The 25,883-nt window shown below is 37.2% G+C and overlaps 1 protein-coding gene across 1 annotated transcript; it reads right to left on the minus strand.

The window, feature by feature from the left end:
- Nucleotides 1-8,506: 8,506 nt before the first annotated feature.
- lurap1 (leucine rich adaptor protein 1) lies at nt 8,507-22,630 on the minus strand. Its single transcript, XM_058404131.1, has 2 exons — nt 21,836-22,630; nt 8,507-12,221 (listed from the first exon to the last, which is right to left on the minus strand). The coding sequence occupies exons 1-2, from the start codon at nt 22,040-22,042 to the stop codon at nt 11,607-11,609; spliced, it is 822 nt and encodes a 273-aa protein (XP_058260114.1). The 5' UTR covers nt 22,043-22,630; the 3' UTR covers nt 8,507-11,606.
- Between the last annotated feature and the right edge of the window lie 3,253 nt (nt 22,631-25,883).

Raw genomic sequence — 25,883 nt, forward strand, 5'->3', positions numbered from 1 at the left:
CACACAGCAGAAGTGGGAATTGATAGCAGGATGCATGTTAGATAGATAGATAGATAGATAGAGAGAGAGAGAGAGAGAGAGAGAGAGATAGATAGATAGATAGAGAGAGAGAGAGAGAGAGAGAGAGAGAGAGAGAATATCATGAAATTAGAAATTAACAGGTAACTTAGGCTGTCTTGTAAACTAAAATATTTAACGCAGTACAATTAAACAATCTAGTTGGACTCAGCTGTTTGGAATAAAAGAATGGAAGAATAACACAACAGATTGTAAATGATCAATTGATTTGTGAAGTATTATTAACACAATATACGCACTATCATCGCATAATGTCGACATTATTGCATTATTGTCTATTAACATTAATATTATATTTGTTATATTTGAGATAGCCATTTCCAGAGTGACCTACAGATCCTCACACACATCTTCATGCTAGCTTGACATCATTACATGTTGCTTGAGGTGTTGCAGGGCAGATAATGCTAGTGACGCACTGCACAGGTGCTGTTTTAATCTGAAACACTTACTCAGTTTGCAAGACTAAGCTCTGTCAAAGCTCTAGTCTTCAATCGTCAGTACAGTGAGGCTCTCCCCACCTGTCTCTACACGCTTATCAAAGAAGGATTCATCCATCTGGAAAATGGTGCCCGCCTTTCCTTCTCACATAACTATCTCCCTGTCAGACACCTCACCTCCCAGGAAACAGCTCATCAGTATCACAACAATCATAAAAACACATGCTGGCATCTGATTGAATTTATCTTCCAAGGTCAGGCTGGAATCATCTGGTAGTGATTTAAGACCTGGTAAATGATCTGCTTTAGTAGCAAGAAAAGAGAGAGAAGACAGGAATGTAGCAGTGTTAAGTCACCCAGGTGGATAAATTGCGATAATACTGAAATACTGATTAACTGCTTGACTGTAAAATATATCATAACATTTTAATTACTGCAATTATTACTTTCAATTTATACAATATTGCTTATTTAATGAGAAATTATTGCATTATGGAAAAGTTGATTCATTTTAAAGCAAAGTATTATGTCTATAAATATCTATCATGTCAATTTCTATATATTATCTTATTAAATATTAGACATTTACATTTATGGCTTTTGGCAGATGCCCTTATCCTCAGCGATGAACAAAAGTGCTTTGAAGTCTCTATCAGTAAATACACTGATACTAGATCAGTAATCACAGTCTAAGGATACCATGAGTGACTTGGCTGTTCTGAAATCTGAGAATTTCATTCCATCATCTGGCTGCCAGAACAGAGAAGAGTCTTGATGCATACCTTCCCTGTACCTTTAGAGATGGTAGAACCAGCAGAGCAGTGTATTAGACTATTGCCATACTGTACAAGGAGGTACTCCCTCGCAAATATACATACACTTCCTTTCTTGACCTCAGATGACCTCATATTAAATGAAAATCTAACCAAGGACTGCGTATAAGTGAATTGGGAAAAAAGTATTCTTAAATGTTTAGTGAGTAGGTAAATGAATGGAAATGGAACAATCTAGTGAATATTATTGATTATCTCTTTACAATGACATCTATCAAGGGGCAGGATATATTTGGCAGCAAGTGAACAGTCAGTTCTTGAGTTGATGTGTGTTGGAAGCAGAAAAATTGGGCAACATTGTGATGATTAGACAACTAGGTCAGAGCATATCCAAAACAGCAGGTCTTGTGTGGTGTTTCTTGTATGCATTCGTTAGTAAATACCAAATGTTATCCAAGGAATGACAACCGGTGAACCGGCAACAGGGTCATGGACTCCCAAGGCTCATCCATCTGTTCTGATCCCACAGAAATGCAAATAGCACACTTTGTTGTAAATGCTGGCAATAATAGGTGTCAGAACACATAATGTATTGCAGCTTGCCCATGCTGACCCTGTCCAGAGTTGAAAGCGCTTACATTGGAAAAGTGACCATCAGAACTGGACCATGGAGTAATAAAAGAAGGTGGCCTGGTGTGATGAATCATGTTGAGTTTCACATCATGTGACAGCTGGGCATGTGTGTGTGTGTGTGTCACTTACCTGGGGAAGAGATGTCACCAGGATGCACTATGGGAAGAAGGCAAGCCGGCAGAAGCAGCATGATGCTCTGGGCAATGTTCTGTTGGGAAAACCTGGCTCCTCGCATTCACATGGATATTGCATTGGCATGTACCACTTACCTAAACATTGCTGAGGACCAAGTACACCCCTTATTTCCTATTGGAGGTGACCTCCTTCAGAAGGATAATGCTCCATGCCACACTGCAAAAATCGGGAATGGTTTGAGGAAGGTGTTGATTTGACCAGATCTCCAAATTCCCCAGATCTCAATCTGATTGCAACTTACAGGACTTAAAGGATCTATTCAAATCTTCTTCACAGTGTGTGGGGAATGTGTGTTTTTTATTGCAACATAGGATTAAAGAACACATGTGCTTCTTAACAACAGAGATGAAGCAATTTCTAATGTAAATTTATCACTATTTGGTATAGCTCCTCTTCTTCTCTTATTTTCCATTAGTGCCACAATATCACAATGATTGAACTTTTACACATAGACCAGAAATAGTTTGTGTGTACTACATTATTGCATGTCTTGCTGTAGTTTTAACATTACATTAATGTGACTCAGACAAGTTGTTGGCACCCATCAAAACCACATAGTCCCATAATTTCAGCCTGTCTTGCTATCCTTTTGATTCACACTGAAATCCAGGCCAGGAATGTGACCCACATGTTCAGAAAAGAGCTCAGGCTTCTGTGTATTTGATCCTTGGTGCAGCTGATGAGGGAAGTCTGAAGGGACATCTAACCACGTGTGCCTGATGCGTGTGTGTCCTCTGTGCTCAGTCATGCAGTTGCCTGGTTTTTGGTGCAACAGACACAAAGCTTACTTGTCTCTGGTTAATTAAACGTAAGCGCTGTTGAAGAGGGTCCATTCAGACCAGACAGCTGAGCCATTTGCTTTGCTAACTCGGTATGCTTCATTTAAGGGTTTGGAGGATTTAACCATTAAGAGCTCATTTTAAATACGTACTACACATATGGGCTGGGAACTATATGGAGTTAGGCATTGTCACTTTACACAGATATATTGTACCTTCACATCTTGGGTGTCCACTGAATTAATCAACTGAAAAAAACAACTACATTGAAATATTTTAAACTACACTAACAGCCAGAAGTGTCACACTAGAACAGTGCTATTACTTTAATTTGCATGTAATAATGCTGTGGGAGTCTCAAACTTATAACACATAGCAGGAAATCGGACTCACAATCACAAACCAAAGTTAGAAAATTCATTATTTTTATTTATTTATATTGGTGATTAAGTGATTAAGGCTCTGGGTTGTTGATTGGAGGATCAGGGCTTAAGCCCCAGCACCACCAGGCTCCACTGCTATGCAACTGAGCAAGGCCCTTAACCCTCTCTGCTCCAGGGGCGCTGGTATCATAGCTGCCCCTGCGCTCTGAGCCCAACTTTTCCTCAGCTGGGATATGCAAAGAAATGAATTCCACTGTGCTGTAATGTATGTATGGTGATAATAAATACTTGGTGACCTCAGTTCTTCTTCTTCTTAATGTTCTGTACTTTTGATATTTGTTAAATTGAAAAACTGGGTTTCTAAAAGGAAAATATGCAATATCTCTTTATTAATATTCGGTAACTGATATTTGGTAAACGGAAAAACTGCTGAAGTCAGTATAGTACCTCTCTACATTCAAACAGTTGAAATTTAATCTCTTTTTTATTTATATACACATTCAACATTTTGCTTTAAGAGCTTGTTGTAATGTGATAATGATTAAAACAGATAGACTTTATTTACATTATTTATAATACATTAAAGAAATACACTGGCATTATAATGCACAGGCTTGAGAAGTAACAATATATAGATTGGCATATATTGATTTATTTATTTATGATTTATTTAATTTTTATTGTTAGGTATAGGATATTATTATAAGGGAATTTCATGTGAATAAGACTAGATGAAATGGTAAGGGAATAACATTCCATTGCACTGTACACACTGTAATTAGGATTTCCACTAATTTCAAGGTCAATTTGACAAAATAAATGGATCAAAATGGCAGCGAGCCCTGCTCTTTTATACAATCTTGGTTGTTCTTTAAAACAGCCATTATCTTCCAAAAAATGGTTTGATTTGGAAAAGCTCTGCTGTCCTGTTCTACATCTCTCTGTGAGAAAATGAATGCTTAAGGCTGCTGGATGGAACCGTTTTATTCTAAGAGTGTAGCTCAGGAAATACCACATACGTATAGACTATATGCACACATCATGTACCATAAAGCAGACCTGTGTGTCATGTTCTGGGGTTTTGCTGTTATCCATTAGCAGTTCCTGAACATGTCTCAGCGGACCTTTTGTGCCCCTTGTCTCAGTCTAATTACATCACTGCGTGGGAACCATGTGGCCTGTTCCTGCCCCTCTGTTCTCTTCCTCCTCCGTCGCACACAGCTGGGCATCCCCAGAGGAAAACACTTCACTCTGGCAAATCGAGCTTCCATCCTATAGCCCTGAGAGTTTAAACCACACATGCACGTATACAGTATGTTTACGACCAAGAATGATACATTCAGACCCATGCGCAAAGATAAAAAGAGCTCATATTTGCTCGTTGTTTTGATTACTTCAGTTTGAATGAGGTTATTAGAATAAAGTAAACCGATGTCACTAGGCAGTTATATAACAGCTATAGCTCATTGTTGCAGCTCTATATGCTCTTTCAGATGCTAATGGAATCAAAGTTTCCTTTCTTTATAGTACCGGGAGCATTAAAATGATATTTATTGTACTTAGACGAGTGACTTTGTGGAAACAACTGCAAACGTGATGATGGAGCGTTTACAGATGAGAGTCATGGTGTTACTCTTGCTCATAATGAAAACAAAATAACGGCCAAACTCTACACACATCACATGCAAGCTTAAACAAGAGCTTTCTGTCATCATAGTTCTGGACTGGGTCTGGGGCATGATTTCAGCGAGGGAGACTGAGGTCAAGCCACAGTAATGAAGAGGCTGATGGAGTTTTTCTGGTAACTTAGGAGATGTTTTTTTTTTTTTTTATAAATTATAAATAAGTATAAATAAATCATGCTGCCTTTATAGGATATGATTCGTTCCATTAGTTTTTGAAGAGTGATGTTCACACTCCTGTACAGTATATCACAGAAGTGCTTAGGTGCATTTGATGATTTATTTTTGCTGGAACACACATGAATCCTTATGTTGTCTGAGGGACTTTGTCTTTTCCACGGTCCTCTTGTTTGCTCATTAGAGATCTAAACCAAGATCCAGAATTGCTTCGTGAAAACATTCATTATTATGTGCTATGTCCATAAAATGGAACTGAAACTGACTTATCATATCAGTTCATTAACATGAAAAATGTTGCAGAAGGTAAATGATTAAACTTGACTGTCATAAAAATAGAATCAAACTGAGTAAAAGTAGCCTAAGAATAGAATTGCAATAAAAATACAATGTAACTGTACACACGAAGGAAATAACACATATAAATATAACAATATTTTCAAATGATATATAAATTTCAGATCAGTGTGACAGCCATAAAGGTGAATTAATATCACATTCACAAAATATTATATAGTGTTGCATATTTTCTTTACAATGTTACTGGTGTTAGGTTGTGTAGAAAATGCTAAACACTGCGCTACAGTGACTATTAAAGCAAAACATTGCAAACATCTTAACCATTATAGAATACTGGAGAGCCAAAAGGGATGAGGCTCAACACCCTGGGGTCTTACAGATAGTCAAGAAACCACATACAGTACACAAAAACACCATGTATTGTACAGGTAGAAATCAATTCAATTCGATTCTGTTATAAACCTGACCATATAATCAGCAGTAATGTTAACGGACAAGGCAAGGTGTCTTAGCTTTACAATAATCATCAGACATGGTTTAAAGCTGGTCTTCATAAGGCTGTTTATGGGAGGTCCGAGGTCTTAGAAAGGAAGAGCAGAGCCACAGCTGCATAAACAGATCTGTCTGTGCAGGTTTGGCGGCATCTGGAGATGAGAGAGTGCTGTAACTTTTTTGGTGGGTAAGGCTCAGGGCAGAGTTAGAGATCTGATTATCTTCCTGTTTTTGTTATAAAGCAACATCTGTACGCAATATAATGGGGCTGCATACATCTGCATGCAATGTGATGGAAAGAGGAGACATGAATATAGACATGCTGCAGTATATTAAATGTGGCTGAAGTTCAATGTCTTAATCCTAAAAAAATGTGCGAATTGAAGTTGTAATAAAACATTTCTTTTCCAACTATAGCTTCTTATTATAAAGACTCTCTGTCACACTAATTAATAACACTGTAACCAAGACAATAGACAGCTATGTTTGTATTGTATAAAGGGGTTTGTTGGCCAGAGGGGGTTCATTGTCAGTTCGAGCTTAATCAGTGTGGATTGGTGAGCAGTGTACCAGTGGGGACACTTCAGTATTTTCTAGTATTTCCAGTATTTTCCAGTGTTCCCAGTATTTTCAGTGCCAATTATTTTTATTTATTTATTTTTTATTGTAATGCATAACGACTCTAAACTTAAAATGCATTGTATGATTTTATACTATTTTATTTAGCTTTAACGCTCTACTGTTATTTTCATGGCAGTTCATGGTTAACTGAATCATTCAGGAGTCTGGGGTTCAGTCTTTGAGCAAACACAATATCAAATATAATAACACTACAGCAAATTCGAAACACACAACCATCAAAAATACACTCACACAAAACATGAAAATCATAATGAAAACGTTGACCCAACATTCCATGTTCATTGCAGATTGGAAAGTGCAATGTTTCAGTCTATTATCTAGTTAGCCTAAAAAAATATTTATTATGAAGTTACTTATGTTATTATAGTGTGCAGACTTTTGAATAACCTGGCTTCCTTTAGGTGAATTTTCATTGTTTACATAGTAAAATTAATGCTATGTAAAGCTGACAGCATATCTAAAATAATAGGAATGGCTTTGTTTAAGCATTAAATCATCTATTCCATAAGGACCTCACTATTCTAAATATTGATGTGTTATGAACTGATATTACTGTTGTTTGTTGTTGTTGCTGCTGTTTTCAGTTTTAAACATGTTTGTTTCCTCAAGATTCTCAGTTTTTTGCCCACCATGAGAAGTGGCACTAGGTGGAATAGCTACTCTAAAGAATCTATTTATATATAGGTTATGTAATGAGTGATTGTGTGTCCTTTCTAGTGTGCATTTATTCCTTCCTTATGCCCTGTGTTTCCGGGAAACACTCCAGATCCACCATGAACCCACCTCATATTAAGCAGTTACAGAAGACTAAATGAATAATCAGACATTGATATTGATTGAATTGCAGTAAAACATGTTCCAAGGTCCTTATTATCTAACACCAATGCACCACCACCAAGGTTCGTATGCTACTGCAGGCATTATACTCATTATACATCATAACAATGAATCATCTGGGGAAATCTATAAACTGTGGATAAAGATGAAGCACTGAATAACATATGTTCTGAACATATACTGACTGTTGGCTTGGCACCATTATACAGAAAAACACAAAACTAAACATTAAAAAGATGCATTTTTTTAAAAAAAAAATGATCATCTTGACATACATGCAACAATTTAGATCCATTGTTATTTCTCCTTTTAGCCACACACATCTGCCAAAGCCACTTCCTAGAATTCTTTTAAGGGCACAGGATGTAGTGGCTATTTAAGAGGAATTATTGTTAATGGTTCTTTTATCCCAGTAAAACATTTTTTAGCAGCAACCATGTCCTAGTAAGCAGAGGAACTGGATTAAGGCCACTACAAGAAACATGAACGGAAATGCCCTTTCAGTCTTTCCCAGCATGCCTTTCTTTCCATCTCCGGCAAAGCTTACAGCTGGCCTGTCATTGGCCATTCTGAAAGAAGTTCACAAATTGACCAAAGGATTTTCTTCAAGACTGCAGGATGTGACTTGCCTTTCAATTTGAATAAAAATCAGGTCACTTAGCCAGAGTATGGGAAAACAGATTGGTGCTATATGGTCGCCACAGGCTGTCTGGGGTCACATAGAGTCATTGCGTTTGAGTATTTTTTTCCCATAGTTTTTTTGTCACACCACATCCTGCCTGAGTTTGGAGGGTCGGCGGTGCAGCCATTATTTATGATAATCTGTAAAGTTAAACTGTAACCAAATGAGATTTTTGAGGGAAGACAGTAAAAACAAAACCATGTTTTAATGCTATCTTTTAATTTTAATAAGAAAGTATGGGTCATGTTCATACCTGACAATGCTTGATATGTTTCACACAAATAGTGATATCTCTCTCTCTCTCTCTCTCTCTCTCTCTCTCTCTCTCTCTCTATATATATATATATATATATATATATATATATATATATATATATATATATATATATATATATATATATACATAGTCCGTATTACACGTGTCTGAAGTCTGAACAGCCATGGAAAAAGCAGATCAAGCCAAGGTTTTACTGGCCATGACAAATTATTAAAACAGAGCAGGAAGGAATGATTTACTCAAAACTCTGGTCAAGGAATAAAAATAAATGACATTGTATTAGAAACTAACTGTTACTAAGAAAATAGAAGTGCAGTCTTTTTAACATGTCTTATGCTCTGTATCAGAAGAAATTGGTGCTTTTGGACAAAAAAAAAAACCAAACATAGAGAGAACAAGAGTGATAAAAGAAGTTAAATAAGTAAAAAAGGAAGTATTTGAAGAATTTATTGCTGCGTTTACCGAATATCTCTCATTTGGAACCTATTAGCAGGATGCATCCTGCCGAGTTGAGAGTGCTGAGTGTGCCATGAGAAAGCTTTTAAACAGGGTCATTACACTGATACTCACTCTCACAACTCTCACTGTCAGCTAAAACGGTGTACAATGTGCATTCTTTCCCTGTCTATTTTTTTAAGAGAAAAATGTAGCAGAGAATACAGGGCATGGGGTAAATGAACATATACTGTAGTGTCGGTTATTCCCAAGCATTTCACTGCATCTCTCTCTCTCTCTCTCTCTCTCTCTCTCAGAATCTCTTTCCTTTTTGACTGATGTTCAACCTGCAGTCTTTTCCAGCATAAAAATGCCCACCATTTTGGGCCAGGCTGCTGATTTAGTCTACAAATATAGACTTTTTGTGGTGTATATATGTCAGAGACAGTGGGAGCCAGGCCACAGCAAATGGCATTCATCCCTCAGTAATCAGATCAAAACATTATAGGCACCGAAATTTTAACAACCATCTTATCACTCTGATACAACACTGAACCAATCATAATGTTCTAAACCATAATTATAATGCAGGATTGTGTGTGTGAAAAGAGTAGTCAGAAATGTTAGGTTACATGATGATCCACTCACAAAATTACTGTGTTTGACAATCCAGTCAGAGGCCCTATAACCTACTACAACTGTTTTTATCCCATACATGTAATTAAATATATACTGCTGCTCCGTGTGAAACTCTCCTTTCATCCCATCCAACTTGTATAATTTCTTCTTCTGGAATTCACTTACATTCCCTACCTTAAAACTCCACCCTCTTCATTTGATTTATGTCATAACATCCCCTGCTCTCTGCCTCTTGTGCAATCATTTTTTTTCATCCTGATGGTCACTGAACAGTCACACACACACACGCATGTATACACATCCCACACTAACAGTAGTCATGGAAACTGTTCCTAGAAGCACAGCCATTATTAGTATTCAGTGTGGGTGTGTGGGACACAGAGAACAGCTCTGAGTGCACTGGGAACATTAACTCTCCCACGTGTTTCCTTAATACACCAGAGAGCACAATTTCACAGCTTTTCAAACATTCATGTTCACAACCCCAAACTTCTTTAAGTAAGCCAGACATCACCATTTATTAGGTAACACATCAAATGTCGAAGAGCATTTTTATAGCTTCATTACATAAAACTATTACAGCAGTGCAGTTCTCTTTGCATAAGTAAAACAGGCAAAACCACATCCAGCGGCACTAATATGGGTTAACACTAATATAAAAACTGCATTTTTAAGTAATTCACTGTTTGTTTGTTTTTTACAATTATTATTAATATTTCTTTAACACAGAACCCATAACAGAATGTGACCTCTCAAATACACAAAGTCCCATGCATTCAATTCCCTGCATTCACAATCATGAAGATCTCACTACATTAATGTGCCTCTATACTACTACATGGTTGCATAAGAGTTGGTCAAAATGCTGTTGCATGATCCAGCGTAAATCGACAGGCCACATTTATCTGAATTAGTTCATTACATAAATATATTTAAATCGAATGATGATATATTTAATCTTATTGCACAAGCATATTCATGTAGGCGTGGATTCTGTGATTAACGTACACACGGAAATCATCCTGATTGCTCGCAGCTATCCAGATAAAATTAACTCTGACTTTTTGCTTTACAATTCTGTACAATTCTGAACAATCAATACAACAAAATAAAAGACCTTTCATGTTTAATAATTGGTTTCCTTTTACTCTCTAACTTCAGTTATTAAACATATCCTTTATCACTAAAATAAGTAGATTTCTTTGTCTTTTCTGTTTGCATATGCCAACCTCGAACCTGATAGTCTGGGCACGGTGTGCTGTTGCTAAAAAAAAAGGTATCAATGTGCATTAATTTTATACTGCAAATGTTCTATTATATTTATGGAAATTTAAACTCTCGAATAAATAGAAAAATATCACTATGATATCTTGTGTTTATTAGCTAGAAACTTTGGTCCTCTCTAAAATACTTGATAAATGTCAGCTAATCCACTCTTCATATCTCAGTCTTTCAGGTTCTTTCAGAGTTTACATGAAAATAAGAATTCTTTCTTTTCTATAGTGATCACTTACCAGGCTATTTTAATTAAAACACTTTAAAATAAACGTCAGATTTCGAATTGGTCAACTTGCACAAGTTAAAAAACAAGGACGATCTAATAATTAACACTGATATTAACACAGAAAATGCTCGAGTTTATCAACCATGTATCTGCAAAGAAATATTTAAAGGAACTGGAGGAATTACTGATAAACCAGATTCCAAAGTCACATACATATAAAATACTGCAGGAGCAATTCCCAGCTCTAGTCCTAGAGTTTCCCTTCCCTGCATTTTCACTAATGTTCCTGCTCTAACACAAGTCCAGCTAATCTGATAATTAGTGGGTGCTTCCTGCATCAAAGTTGGAGTGTTAGTACAAGGAAAGCAAGGAAATTGTGCAGGGCAAGGATACTCTAGCACCAGGGCTGGGAATCACTGAGTAAAATAGTTTTAATAGATAAACATCTCTACAGATAAATTATTGTAAAGACAAATCTAAAGTTCATGCTTTATAAGCTTTGGCCCCTTGGGATCTTTGACATCATATCTGAGTCCATTTAAGCTCAGCAGTCAGTTTAAAAGTACATGAGAGTGTTGTTATGAACCGATCGAACAGTGAAATCAATCCGTCCAGTAAGGCTCTAAAGTCCAAAATATAACCAGCATCTTTTAATCCCTTACAAAAATGTCACATCATCCTGTGACTGCACCCAGCGCCAGTGTGCATCGTACTCCAAGTGCACTTTACCGTTCATTTTGCAGCTTTCCAGCTCCACCTTGCCATTCTTGTAAATCTTACCCTTAGGGCTCAGGGTCTTTGCCAGTCTCTCAGCTGCAAGAGCCTTAGGGGACTCTGTATCTTGCTTAACTGTGCTATCCAAGACTGGAGTATTAGCTCCATTACTCTTACTAGCTTCTTCATGGTTAGAGTCATGGTTGGAAGGTCTCACATCCTCCTTAGGGCAATTGGGTTTCACCTGAGCGGATTTGGAGTTGTCTGTGCACACAGGTGCAGAGCAGAGCACCGACTCGGCCCCGCTGGAGGTGCAGTACTCATCCAGATCATCAGCCAGCGTGTCCAGGTAGCTGCCGATGGAAATGTTATCCAGCTTGTCATTAGGCTCATGTAGGCTGCTCCAGCTGCCTCCCAGACTGTACTGACTGCCCGTCAGGCTGCTGCAGTGGCTGGTGAGCATGCCACGCTCTTCCATAAGCCATTTTGCTGCCTCAATGCCCTCGTGCAGTGCCACAAGTTGTTGCAGGATTTTCACATCCACTGCCCGGAGATGAGCCTAACATCACCAGAGACATAATAAAGAAGATTTATTTAAATGTAAGACACAATGTTTGATACCCAAGCAATACGTAATTCAGGGATATGCTGCTTATTCTTAAATTCTCAAATCTGTTTTATCAGCAGGTCCAAAGCTAACAGATCTGACACTACTGCAGTCCTGCAAATGTATATTTTATAGGAACAGCTAATGTACAGAGATTTAATAGTTGATATGGTGAAGCTTTCTGTTATTAGATGTTTTTTTTTTTTTTTTTTAACATTTATAGTTTTAACATTTCTATAAGGAGTCTCCAGTGCCAGTGTAACAGTCTTTGTTTTCTACAACAGTTATGATAAGAGAGCTTTCCACTTTGCAAAGCTTTATGTTTTGTCTGATTAAATTAAAGCAAGACATAAAAAGAGGCCAGTTAGAGGACAAGCGTTTATAGCTGTTATATATGTTATAAGTGAGAGCAGAAACTACCTTGTCTCTCAGATGTTCCACATGAAGTGTAAGTATAAACAGTTTAATATATGTTGATCATTATTAAATTGGTAGTAAAGTAATAAACACTTTGAGACATGGTTATAACAAATCGAAACCTGATGCTTCGTTTTGTGCCACATCACACCACCTGATTCCTAACTGATTCCTTTAATAACAAGCCTTATCATGTTTCATTCCTCACATATAAACAAGAAATCTACTGTTTTAAATCTATTTAAATAAGACATATCACACCGGCTGGTATACCGTTGGTAGGATTAACGTTGCATGATCTTAGTGCGAGTGCCGTTGGGCTGTTATGCTGATGAAGGCTAGAAGGCCATTACGATAAGTGCTTTTGAAATTTATGGAGCCCTCTGACAACATCAATTCTATGTAGTGAACCTCTTACAGCTCTGGACATCTTTTCTTAAATAAACAAATAGTGGACATAAGAATTGTTTGCTTTACCACACTCTGTTAATAGCAGTTTCTAAAATAAAGTGCTAAAACCACATTATGTGTGGAATTAAAAAAATCAAAGGCCCTGAGTATGTCTTATAAATATATAATAAAGCATTTTAGTAATAGACTAATCTGTATTTTTTAGGCAGCTCTTAAATGGTTGGAAAGCTTTTAAGACATTTAAATATATAGTGCTATATCCATTTATTTCACACTGAGGCACTCATGCAACTCCCTCGAGGCCAAATCAATGAAGAGATAAAGGGGGGGTATTGATTGCACTTCCGAACATTTGTAAACTCGTGAAATAATCTCCACTCACATTTCACCTATCTACACATATAGTAGCATTTCACTGCATGTCATACTGTGTATGACTGTGTATTTGACAAATAAAATATCAAATTTGAATTTGATGTATGTGAACACCATCCATCTATGATTTTTAAAAAAATCCCATTCCAGATTTAGTCCCTGTTTGCTGTTATAATAACCTCCACTCTTCTGGGAAGGCTTTGCACTGGATTTTGAAGCATGGCTGTGGGATTTGTACTCATTCAGGAACAAGAGCATTAGTGAGGTCAGGTGAGGAGATCTGAGGTGCAGACAGTGTTCCAAATCATCCAAAAGGTGTTCAGTGGGGCTGAGGACAGGGCTCTGTAGGACACTTGAGTTCTTCCACTCCAGTCTTGACAAACCATGTCTTCATGGAGTTTGCTTTGTGCAGAGAGGTATTGTCATTCTGGAACAGGTTTGGGCCTCCTAGTTTCAGTGAAGGGAAAATGTAATGCTACAACATACAAGGACTTTATATACTGGGTCAACTTTGTGGCAAAAGTTTATGGAAAACCCACATATAGATGTGATGGTCAGATGTCCACATACTTCTAGCCATGTGGTATATAATAATTGAATGCTCCAGTCAGACTCTTGGCAGCATACAGTATAATGATACAAAAGCTTTACCATGGATGGTGACAAAATTAAAATGACTAGCTTTTACAGATATGTCCCAACATGAGGGGGATGTGTCTGAAGTATGCAGCATGTTTCCCTTTCTGTTGTTAGCTAGTTGTGTGGTCACATGTCAGTAATGTAGCTCTCTACATTTTTTAATCTTGCATCTTCCTTTGCTATTAACTACCCAATCACTGCAGTGATTTCCCACAGTACAGCAGTGGGATGTGTGTGTGAGACAGGGTGTGAGACATGTTTGTGGTATAGAAATAATATTTAGCCCATAGTATGCAGTTTAGCACATGGCCTTGTATAGTTGAGCAGAATGGCTTTTACAAGTAGTTTCTACTACTCTTTTTCTTTCTGAGAGAGCTTCTAACCCATGAATGTCCACATCCTATATCCAGCACTGTTAAATATGCTTTCTGATGTAATATCATCTGCACTGCCTGCCAGCAGCACTCACCATAAGCTTATGTAACATAAATAACCCAGTCTATAAGGAGAATGCTAAGTAACACTATCGTGCTTCATGTTTTCCCTGAAACATAATGAAATTCAGCAGCTCCCCACTGATTTCCAGGCTGTTTTAGCTCATTTATAATCTCTGAACTGTACTCTCAGGCATACCACATTTTGCCATATAGGTAGCTGGAGATATAGACCTTTAGGTGTAAAAGCATATGTTTGTATGCCTGATTGTAGCATTATAGCATGTGTTTTTAATTGTACTAAGTGAACAGTGAAATGCAGAATTGTAGCCTGATGTTCTATTTTTAAAAATCTAGTAATAAATCAGTAGAGAAAGGGCAGACCCTGGAGACCCAGATGAAGCAGAAAACGTAGCCTTAAATGGTTTGTAACTACATTACTTACTGCTGTAGTCAGTGTTACTAATTACAGTACAAACAAAAGAGAGAGGAAAGAAACAAAAAAGTTTGTGTGTGTGTGTGCGTGTGTGTGTGTGTGCGTGTGGTACACATACAGTACACATACTGCCTGTCAAAAGGACCAAATGACCTCATAATTTAAATTTTTATTTATTTATTCTTTTTTTTTTATTTATTTTCTAATCATGTGGTTATGATTAGGGTTAAAGATGGGTGTAAATATAACATTAGACAGAAAGAAGATTAAAACTGTGTGTGTGTGTGTGTGTTCAGGAGAGAGGAAGAACCGAATGAAATGGTATTTTGCTGAAAATAGAAGGATAAAGCAAAAAGAAAGGGGGACATGAAGGGAATTGAGTCCCTCAGATTCGCAGACTGAAACTCGATTCCCAAACCACCACTAAATATACTTTCCACCACACATTTTGAATTTAATGGGCTTCATCGTTCAACTTAACTCATAACATGCTTTACATTTAGAAAATACTTACTGACAGAGGTATGCTTGTCCTAAAACCCAACAGCAAAAGATCAATTAAGAAAGAGGAAACTTTACAGGTTAAAGTCTGGTTTAATCAGGGAATGAATTAGGAAGTTCTTCATGCCAGTACTGGTAATGTAGGAAACACCAATATAGTTTCTGAAGGAATTAAGATGATTTAATTCCTAATGGTACTTTTGTTTGTGTGTGTGTGTGTGTTTGTATACACACAAAGTTAGCCTGGGGAACATGGCACATGCAAGTAGAAGTGAAGACTAGGTAGAGAAAAGCAGACAGAAATTAATAACTCAAATCCCAAGAGAGCCAATGCTGGGTCCATGCGCAAAGCCCTTATTTCTTGCCAAATGAATAAATGTAATGTATTGTAATGTAATACGATGTAATTAAAAGGGATGAGTAATGTACAGAAAGTAAGAGATGACCAAAGACAGCGAGAGACAAGAGTAATAGAAGAAAGTGAAATGGAAGTAGAAATGGTGGTGTATGAGGTGGGCTCTGATGGCTGGATTCTTCTCTGAGGGTTTGGGCTTAGATCAGTTTGGCTCCTCTCCTCAGTATGAGGCAAATCGAGCTGCTCATAAATTCACTTTTCTTCTTGGCTCAGCACTGATGTGGTTAAGTTCCTCTTCCTCAACTCCCCCTGCCTGCAATGCGTATTGTAAACCCACGCGTGTTAAACTACATGCATGAGTAATGTCTTGGAATATTCTGTCTAAGCCGTGAAGCCCTGAATTCCTCCCTACTTGTGGTTCAAGACTGGTGAGATATAAATGATTGTATACACAGTACATTTTGTCAGGATGTAAAATAAATATAGGTATTAGTCTTAGTCTAAGGTTATTGGTCCATCATCCTTCGCAGCTACTTTTCAGTGACTGGCATCTGTGCCAATGATCCGTTATGTCTGAAGCAGGAAGGAGTGAAGGATCTTCATTTTCACAGCCAGACAGTTCCCAATTTTTCCATTATGGATCCAACTCCAATCCCTGGAATTCTCATTTTCCCTGCAGGGGCGTTCTGCGCTGTTAAGTATCACACCACAGATCAGGGTCAAGTGTGTGCATATATTTGTTTTGTTGGTAAATGATGTCTTTATTCATCATTAGCTTTAAAATCTTCCTATATAGATTTTTGTTGATTATCCTGGTCAGAACGTATGTCAGGAAGCAGGTCAAGGTAAAGAAACAAATAGCATTTTGTCCAAATATTACAGACTGTATGCAAACACTGCCTTGGTCTGTGTTAACGTCACAGGCAGCCCAATGTCAAACTGCAGTCATCTGACTGCATGACTAGACATCAAACCCTGCATCCCTAGGCACACTCTGTTTTTCTCAATGTCTACTGCTGCACACAGACATAACGACATATTTAATTATAAAAGACAGAACCCCTTCCACTGAAACTGCACCACATCGCTCAGTCTGTCCTTCAGTGCTTCTCTGTACTCAATGCAATTACTTAGCACTTCTCATTGCCCCTATCAAGCTAGAGTCATTGCTTCCATCTGTCAGCACACCATCCCCTGTGTTTTCCATCTGTGCAGCAGAGAAATGGAGAGGAAAGTACAGGGAGAGTGGGAGTGAGCAGTGAAAATGAGTTTATGCAACATTTGCACTTACGGACTTGTGCAGTCATGTGCGTCACAGTGCACAGGTGTTCAAAACAATGTCCTTGTGATATTTAATTTATTTAGACAAGTTGTTTCAGCTCCTTTGTCAAGCAATGGAACGTAAACATTACAACCTATTTGCTCTTTAAGCAGACATTCTTCCATTGCATCTATCACATCTGGTAGGATCCAGTTTGCTTGCATGCAGCTTCACTAAGATACATCTATCCTAACCTTCGGCATTGCCTCGCTGTTTGTCTGCCTATACAGGCGATCAGGAGGCCAACGCACTGCGGTCATACACTGCAGCAGAGCCGGGTGTCATAACCCCACAGAATGAGGTCTGAGTCACTGACAGCTAGCTCACCACAGCTTAGGACTAATAACATTGATGATAATGAAGATAATCTCCCATCAGTTGCATTCATGCACCTCTTTGAGATGAAGAGGATTGATCAAATATAAATCACTGTTGATACTGAGTGAAAAAAGATACTCTTTTCTTGACAGTCCTTGGCAGTGTGGTCAGTAACTTATATATTTGTACAAATTCTTATATGCAGCAATCAATAACGGATCTGTTCAGAATAGAAAATATTTCCAGATGCCATCTCAGGCAAGTGCCAAAAAACAAACAAACAAATGATGAGACTCTCAGCTTCTTCTTTCAATGTCTAACAAGATTGGAAACAATTGTAGATGACTTTTGGTCCACTCCTGAGTGCATAATATACTTAGGCTGCTTAAGGATCTAAGATATGCGTATGTGGACTTCCCTTTTCAATTCAAATCTGGAGTCTGCAGTGGTCACTGCAAAAAAATTTGGGTTTCTTTAGCAATGTGCTTGATTCATCTTACTTTTAAAAGTTCCATCTTTAGCCTAGTCTGAATCTCCTGGCAGAGGCAAACACAGTTTGGACTGAAATATCCTGGTACATTCATGATGCCATCAATCTTCATAACCACCAGCCACAAAACAGCCCCAATGCATTACTGATCCATATTTTACATATTTTATATTTTTAGGCATATTTTACACTGGCTATTAGTTGTTTATCCATGCAGGCAGTTCACTTTTGGCATCAAAAATCTTGCCAGTGTCTAAAAATTTACATTTTGCTTTCATTTCACTACAAGACATGATGCTAGTTTTAATGACACTTGATGAAGTTCATATGCTATGTTTTGCAGGTGCTCACAGGTGCTTTAAAATCAGTTTAATTACAATGCAATACTAAAACTATAACATACATTTTCCCTTCTTAATCATCCTTCTCACTGTGTGCTCGTGAGTACTCAATTCCTGTTTTCAGTTCCAGGCAAATATCCAAACTATATTTTTGGTTTCATTTCAGGTTTTTTTTGTTGTTTTTGTTATAGTTGAATTGTGCTTAATGGTATTTCGCAACTGCATATGTATTTTTTTTTTTAAATCAATGCCCTGATTTGGTCAGGTCAGCAACCATCTGCTTCTTTTGTGTCGAAACATTTTATGCCTCTGTTTTTATGTGAAAATGAATGCATGTATCATTTCACACCATGTATGATGTGGCATGTTGGAGAAACAGAATTTGTTGTGTAACAGAAAAACGATGAACAGAGTTACATTCTTTAGAAAGTGTGCAGGACACTGATGTCTTGCATCTGGTTGACAATACACATCTGTTCCAATAGATTTTTGTCAAATTCGACATTATTGCACTAGAGGAACAGTCATTTTATCCTGTATCCAAACTGTATTTATTATTACTTTGAGCTGATTGAGCTACTAAAATTACTACTACTACTACTACTACTACTACTAATAATAATAATAATAATAATAATAATAACAATGCATACATCTTATAATCTAGATCTTATAATCTTTCCTTTTTTTACCATTAATTAAACTGTAGTTCCCATTTCCCACTATTCTCAGCACTTTTTCATGTTTTCTATCAGCTAAAGCCTAGTAAGTGGGAGGTGACAAACTGCACAAGAGGAGGTGAGAATACAATGAGGAGGGAGACTACTGTTAAAATTCATTCTGTCAGCTAATTATCAAGCCCTTCATGAGCTGAGTCAAGACCAAACAGGGTAAACACTGCAATTTGTAGAGCTCATGTTCTTCAAGATTAAGATTGAGAACCACTGACCTAAAGCCACAAAATTACTTGTTGTTCAATATAATAAACTGGCTGGAGCCACAGGATTCTCCTGATCCTCAAACAGCCCTAATCAATACTGATGTCCAGACTAATTGGAAACAAGGCTGACAGAGGCAATACTTATAATGGCTTTCCACTGACTTCCGATATCTTCTCCACTCAATCAAAGGGACTTATGGTAACATCCAGGTCTTATTATCTTAATGGCTCTGAATTATTTCAGTCAGCTGTCTGTGGAATTTGAGAAGAATGTGATGGATCATGTGCATTTGATTAGTTATTGGAAAATAGTCTACAATTACAACATTATCTCCTTTTCTGAAAGGGATGCATGTATCCACAGATTTTAAATGTCTGCTGGGCATTATTCCTATACTATCCTATTCACGTTTAAGCCTTTTTTACACAAACAGGTTCTTTAAGGTTCTGAATCTGGTTGTATTATATGGCAATTTTTCCTATTTCCAAAGAACTACGGTAAGGACAAATATATATAGGTCAGGTGTCATATATGCAGCTTTGTAACATAGGACGCTAATAAGTGCTTTGATGGTTTTCTGGGAATGTGGGTGGACTGGTCTGTGGAATTTCAGCTGTTATTATACATATATATGATGGTGATGAAAGCAGCCCACATGAATGTACATCTCAGGATTATATATTCCAACTTAAGTGTTTTTTGGACTGCTTGTATACAGAAATAAGCTTGGCTATGGCTAAGATTGGCTATATTTTTTTATCACTTTTTTCATGAAAAATTTCATTGCATTTTGCTAAATACAGTTCATGTTCAGTTTAAAAACTGAACCCTTTGTTTAGTCACAGTCTAAATGCTCATGCCACTGTGTTGCACAAATGAGGTGCCATGCTCTGAATAAACAGCAGTTCCTCTTCTCCACCCTTCCTTTTTCAATCACTCTGGTACAAGCTAATCTTATCTCATCTTAGACTTTGTCCAAGAACATTACAAGCTGCTTACATAGGTTTTAGAAAACTGAAACCCAGACTTGTTGTATTGTGGTTAAACCCTCAAATATCATGGTGGTGTCCTCATGAAGTGTCCCTGTTTATCTTAATTGTTTTTATTCAGGACTAAATGAATATTTTACCCAGCCACTTGAGTGGTTTTCATAGACTGTTACCTCATACACTAATAATAATTAATTGTTGTGTCAAACGTTTTTCATACACATGTTACAACGTGGAATCTCTAACTGATTCCAAATCAGTTCCATTGACACCTTTTGGGATTTCATGTAATGAAGATGCAAGTCTCTGGAACTCTATAAATTATAGTCTCCATTTTATTATTGTTTTATTTTAAAATCCAGTAGGTTTTATAGGTTTTATATTTACAGTAGGTAACCATATGTTCCACTGAGTATGAGTGAGAATCTGATGTGCCAGAGAACAGCTGTAAAAAAAAGTAGCTGTCACTACCATGAGTGATTCCTGACTAGTAATAATATATTCAGTCTAGCACAGTATAACACACACACACACACACACACACACACAAAGTAGCAGAGAAGCATCACAGCACAGTCAGTTCTAAAAGATCTCTTGTTGCATGGCAACCTTGAGTCCTTGTGCTGATTCAACAGCAAATGGAGGCTGTACACCAATGTGCGTTTTCAACAAGAACACTTCGCTAATGTGTAGAATCCCTGCTGTTATTACTAGCCCAAGCTCCACGTCAAGGGTGCTAGCAGAAATTCTGGGGCCCCTGACAGGTTATTGCTCGTATCCCCACTACCCTGCCAGACAGTCCTTGTTGCTTGAGGTTCCACTTGGACCCCCGTGTCTCCTTTGGTGCTTGGACTTGTACCATTGCCACATACATGGCTGAGAGTGGTCTGCCATCCACATATACAGCCAGCAGTGGTTTTATAGTAGTCTTTTTTTCCACTAATGAATAGGGTATAGGGTTGGTGACAAGATCTAAATAACAACAGATGGGCCAGAGTGCACATTTAATCCCTGTGTTCTGGTTGCTGAGTAGCAATGGATCTACTGTTGGTGGCTGTGAGAAAAAATGATATCTGAAATGGGCAACTTTGAATACATCTATGTTTTAGGAAACAGTAAACAATTTCTTCTGTTTGGGAATGTTTGCCATGAGATATTAATGAAATACGACATGGAGGTAATGTAAGCTAGAGTGTATAGACCTTTTTTTTCTTTTTTTTCGTATAAAGCAATTAGTGTCACATTATATTTCACTGCTTTATGTAATCTGTACTATAACCTGCATAGCGATGCACCAAATGTAAATTTGTCCTGTTTCATGTCCAGTAAAGAAAATCAGACAAGTTTCTTGGTGAAAAAAAAACAACACTTTTTTTTTAAAGCAAGTATGGCAGTTATGGGTGGATGCAAGCACTTTATTGCACATTATATTACAAAGCGTAAAAACGCATTTATGGGTTTGTACGCTTGCGTAAGTATAATACGTTTGCGTGAAGTACGAAATGTACTTTACGCAAAGCAAGAGCGTGCTTTAACAAGCTGGTTCACTTAACCTGTGGTCACATTTTACCTTAAGCTTGACCAGATAGTATTCTTACCATCTCGACTCTGAGCTTCCTGATCTTCTCATCCAGTCCATGCTCGCCGCTGTCTGCACTCTCCTGCCGGATGACTTTGCTGTGCTCGCCGCGTTGCGCTGCGTCCTGCCGCATCCACCTGAGCAAACCTTCCGGCGTCTTCCTCCCCACCTTCACCTCCAACTCTTTCAGATCGGGCACACTTTCACTGCTACTAACTTCTTCCATGATGTGGTCTTCAAAGAAACACTGCTACTTTCACTGCGATTTCTAAAATCGCGATGTCCCGTCCAGCTGCCAGGCTGATTTTAGACCAGGTTTAATGAAACCGTGCAGCGAGCTACAGCGACCATCCTCACCTTCCATTCAGTTTCTGCTTTATACATCTACACAAAACATGAATGAATCTCATGAAGTCATGCTATAAAAATCGTCGCGCCATTCACAGATTAAAAAAGGTGTGATTGACGCAATGACAAGGAAAAAAGGTCTGCGGACCTTCTAAAAAATTTGTATTGATTATTTTTTTCAAAATAATGTCCATCCTCAGGTGCGCAGCGGCAAGACCCTTTCCAGTTTAGCATCATATGCCACAATGACAGCTCTATTACATCGGATTAATAGCGAGATTATAATTTGTTCTGTCTGAAATCTGATATGAAATCACTAACCCTCCGAATGTGATGAACTCATTTGCTCAGTTTTGCCCCATCGCTGTGGCAAAAGCCGAGACGCAAATTCCACCTGCATGACAGCTAGTGCCGAATAAAACACACAGAACTGCCGTACACACTATAGTATAACACCACCTCTCTCTCTCTCTCTCACACACACACACACACACACACACACACACACACACACACACACACACACTACCGTAATTACTCACTGCAGTCTCCTCCCAATCTCACACCCACATCCATATTAAATAAATACATGCATACATACATACATTTTACAAAATGTAATATATATATATAGTCATCAGGTCATGGGAAAAAATATTTCAACCTTTTCTCCTATAACACATAAAAAATATTCAACTCCAGGTGTTTAGCTGTGAGATGTCCATAAAGTTACTGATTAAAAAAAAAGAATATCAGTGCACGCTCATTTATCCTTGTAAAGATTGTTCTACTGTCAGCCATACTGCATCTCAGCTGATGTGTGTAGTGCATCAGGCAGTGGGGCTTGAATCAAGTAGCTCATACTACAAAGTAGTGGTAGAATCAAAGCTTATTGTTCATAATCTATCTATCTATCTATCTATCTATCTATCTATCTATCTATCTATCTATCTATCTATCTATCTATCTATCTATCTATCTATCTCTCTCTCTCTCTCTCTCTCTCTCTCTCTATATATATATATATATATATAGATAGATATATATATATAGATATAGATAGATAGATAGATAGATAGATAGATAGATAGATAGATAGATAGATAGATAGATAGATAGATAGATGGATATAGATAGATATACTGTGTATGTACTGTATATATAGATTTTAAGATTATATAGATAGATAGAGAGAGAGAGAGAGAGAGAGAGAGAGAGAGAGAGAGAGAGAGAGAGAGAGTGTGTGTGTGTGTGTTTGTCTGTGTTTTGTAATGTATCGACAAATGCACACCTACTTGCACTTGTACAATGAAAGTAAAGGTATTTACAAATAGGTATTAACAAATGAAAAACAGCCTGGGGAATGAAATCTGCTTGTTCCAGGTATCCTGGCTACTGATTAATCTACCCCCATTATTGTAATATTACCTTTGTATTACCTCTGTACAGAGAAGACGAATAGCACAGTTTGGTAATTTGCCTGACATATGCAGTTAGGCCTTATAATTGCTATAATTGCTCCTCTGCTACATAGAGATGTGTTCAAGTTAAATTCCAGCACTAAAATTCCTATGAATTATTGCAACAGCTTAAAATGTCTGCTCCCAAAGGCAGCTGGCAGCTCATAAAAATGTGATTTCCTTTTTGAGGCTTTTTTTTTTTCCATAGCAGCCTTACCTGTCATTTTCAGTAAGGTAGTCTCATATTTTTTCTACCTCATTTTCACTCCAAGGACATAGTGCTTCCAGGACCTGATGCAATATAGCCTAGTCCCCAAAGCTGAGACACAACATTATAGTAAATGTTACGTTTAGAAAGTCTTTAAAATCAATTAATATTAAAAAATGCATTTGATTGTTGTACATTAAATCTGTATGTAATTTGTATCACAAACCTTTTGTTTTCTTTTTTAAATAATATGAAAATAGACCCTCTTGTGTTTATTCTGGTGTGTTTTAAAGCTGACAACTGCTACATGGGTAGAAGTTTTCATAAATAGTATATAAATAGTATGAATTATAATGAGTTAATAAATAGTACTTAATAATTAGTTCAGGAACAGTGCAGAAGCTCCCAAAATCCTAGACTCATTTCTATCCAGCATGCTACAAAACACTTTAACTGTATGTATTGTGTGATATGATCAGTAATCCCTTCTTCATTTTCAGAAATACATGAATTTGTACCAGCATTGCAAGATAATATAATATATGACCAGCCTATAGATAATCCCTTAGTGGAATATTATATTATTTATAGTCTATAGGGGTAGTATAATAAGCTGACTTCTTCCACTGGATTTACATGAAGCATAATTAGACTGTGCTGCTTCTAAATGAATCTCCCTCTAGATATTACTAATAATATGCTCATAATCTCATACTCACAAGAGGAATGTGTCTGTCAGATACGGAAGTGGAGTAGAGGGCGAGCAGACTGAAGAGTGAGCAGACTAAAATAGTTTAGAAAGATAATATCATAAAAAGTCTGCAGGTAGCATGATGGAAAAGTCATCATGGAGTAAAACAGAACACCAGGGGAAAAAGGTAATCTCTCATGGATGACAATAAAGACTTTTCATGCTTAAGTAAACAGATGGGATCAGCAAGGATTCAGTTACTTCAACACAAACACTGAGCTTTATGACCAGTCCTGGCTGTATTTGCATTATTGCTGCATTATGAAGCTAACCATTCTTTATGAACATTTTTTTCTGCATTTTAATTTTAGGGACTATGGGAACATCCTAATACATTTTCTTGAATGTATTTTTCAACATGTGTCATATCATTTCAGGGTTCTACTAATAGTATTCCAGCAGCAGAACTCAGTTGACATCTAGTGGTCAGTGGAGGACATGCAAAATGATTGTAGTAGGCTTTTTGTGTTGAAGAGACTGTAGTCAATATAATTTTGTCTTTTTGGCAATGAATAAAATTAATACCCCAACACTTGATACATACTAGATGTTGACTCTTTACAGGAAAAACATTATGTTTACAGGAAATATATTATATTTACAGGAAAAGATTAGAGAAAAATCATATTCTAAAGATTTTTGTCAAAACTGACTGTAACCATTTTTAATGTAATGGAAATTGGAAAACATATTTTCCTTGGGTAAAAATACAATTTTGCCTAGTTTTTTTTCCAGGAACCATGAAAATATATGAAAAAAATGAAAAGATCATAGAAAAATGTAAAGGTTAAATCCATGAACTCAACACAAGTAGCTGAAAAAACCTGTTTGAAAAACTGGAAGTGTCTTGCTAAGCCTCATCTCAACTATCTGATTCTTTAACGAGTGTTTTGGTCACATCTGAAAACAACATGGTTTATTGACCAATTATGAGTCATTCTGCTGATCAGTGGTTGAGCTTCAGTAATCCTACACTGTTGCATAGCAACAAGTCACTTGTGGTGGGATTACTTTGTGGCAGAAGGAAATGATCAATGTTAAACATAAACATTTGAAACTTATTTGCTTTGCTCTTCTGCATACCTTGCAAAATATTGTATAGAACCCTTGAGGTTGTATGTTTTTATGAATAGGACCACAATTGAAAAGGTCTAAAGATTGTGCCTGTGATAAAATCACAGCTGTTAAGTTTTTCACAATAGCACAAGAACTTAACCTGCTTTACTACTTCACCATGTCCTCATTCCATAACCTGTATATTTTAATCACTAAAGTGATTTATCTGAAAATCCATCAGATC

The sequence above is a fragment of the Hemibagrus wyckioides genome, linkage group LG11 (assembly GCF_019097595.1).
Source record: "Hemibagrus wyckioides isolate EC202008001 linkage group LG11, SWU_Hwy_1.0, whole genome shotgun sequence".
Lineage (NCBI taxonomy): Eukaryota > Metazoa > Chordata > Actinopteri > Siluriformes > Bagridae > Hemibagrus > Hemibagrus wyckioides.

What these genes read in the sequence shown, in the direction of transcription:
- lurap1 (XM_058404131.1), bottom strand. Translation starts at nt 22,042, where the DNA reads ATGGAAGAAGTTAGTAGCAGTGAAAGTGTGCCCGATCTGAAAGAGTTG. An exon ending in GGAAGCTCAGAGTCGAGATG is followed by an intron (nt 12,222 to 21,835) that starts GTAAGAATACTA and finishes TGGTGATGTTAG; the next exon opens with GCTCATCTCCGGGCAGTGGA.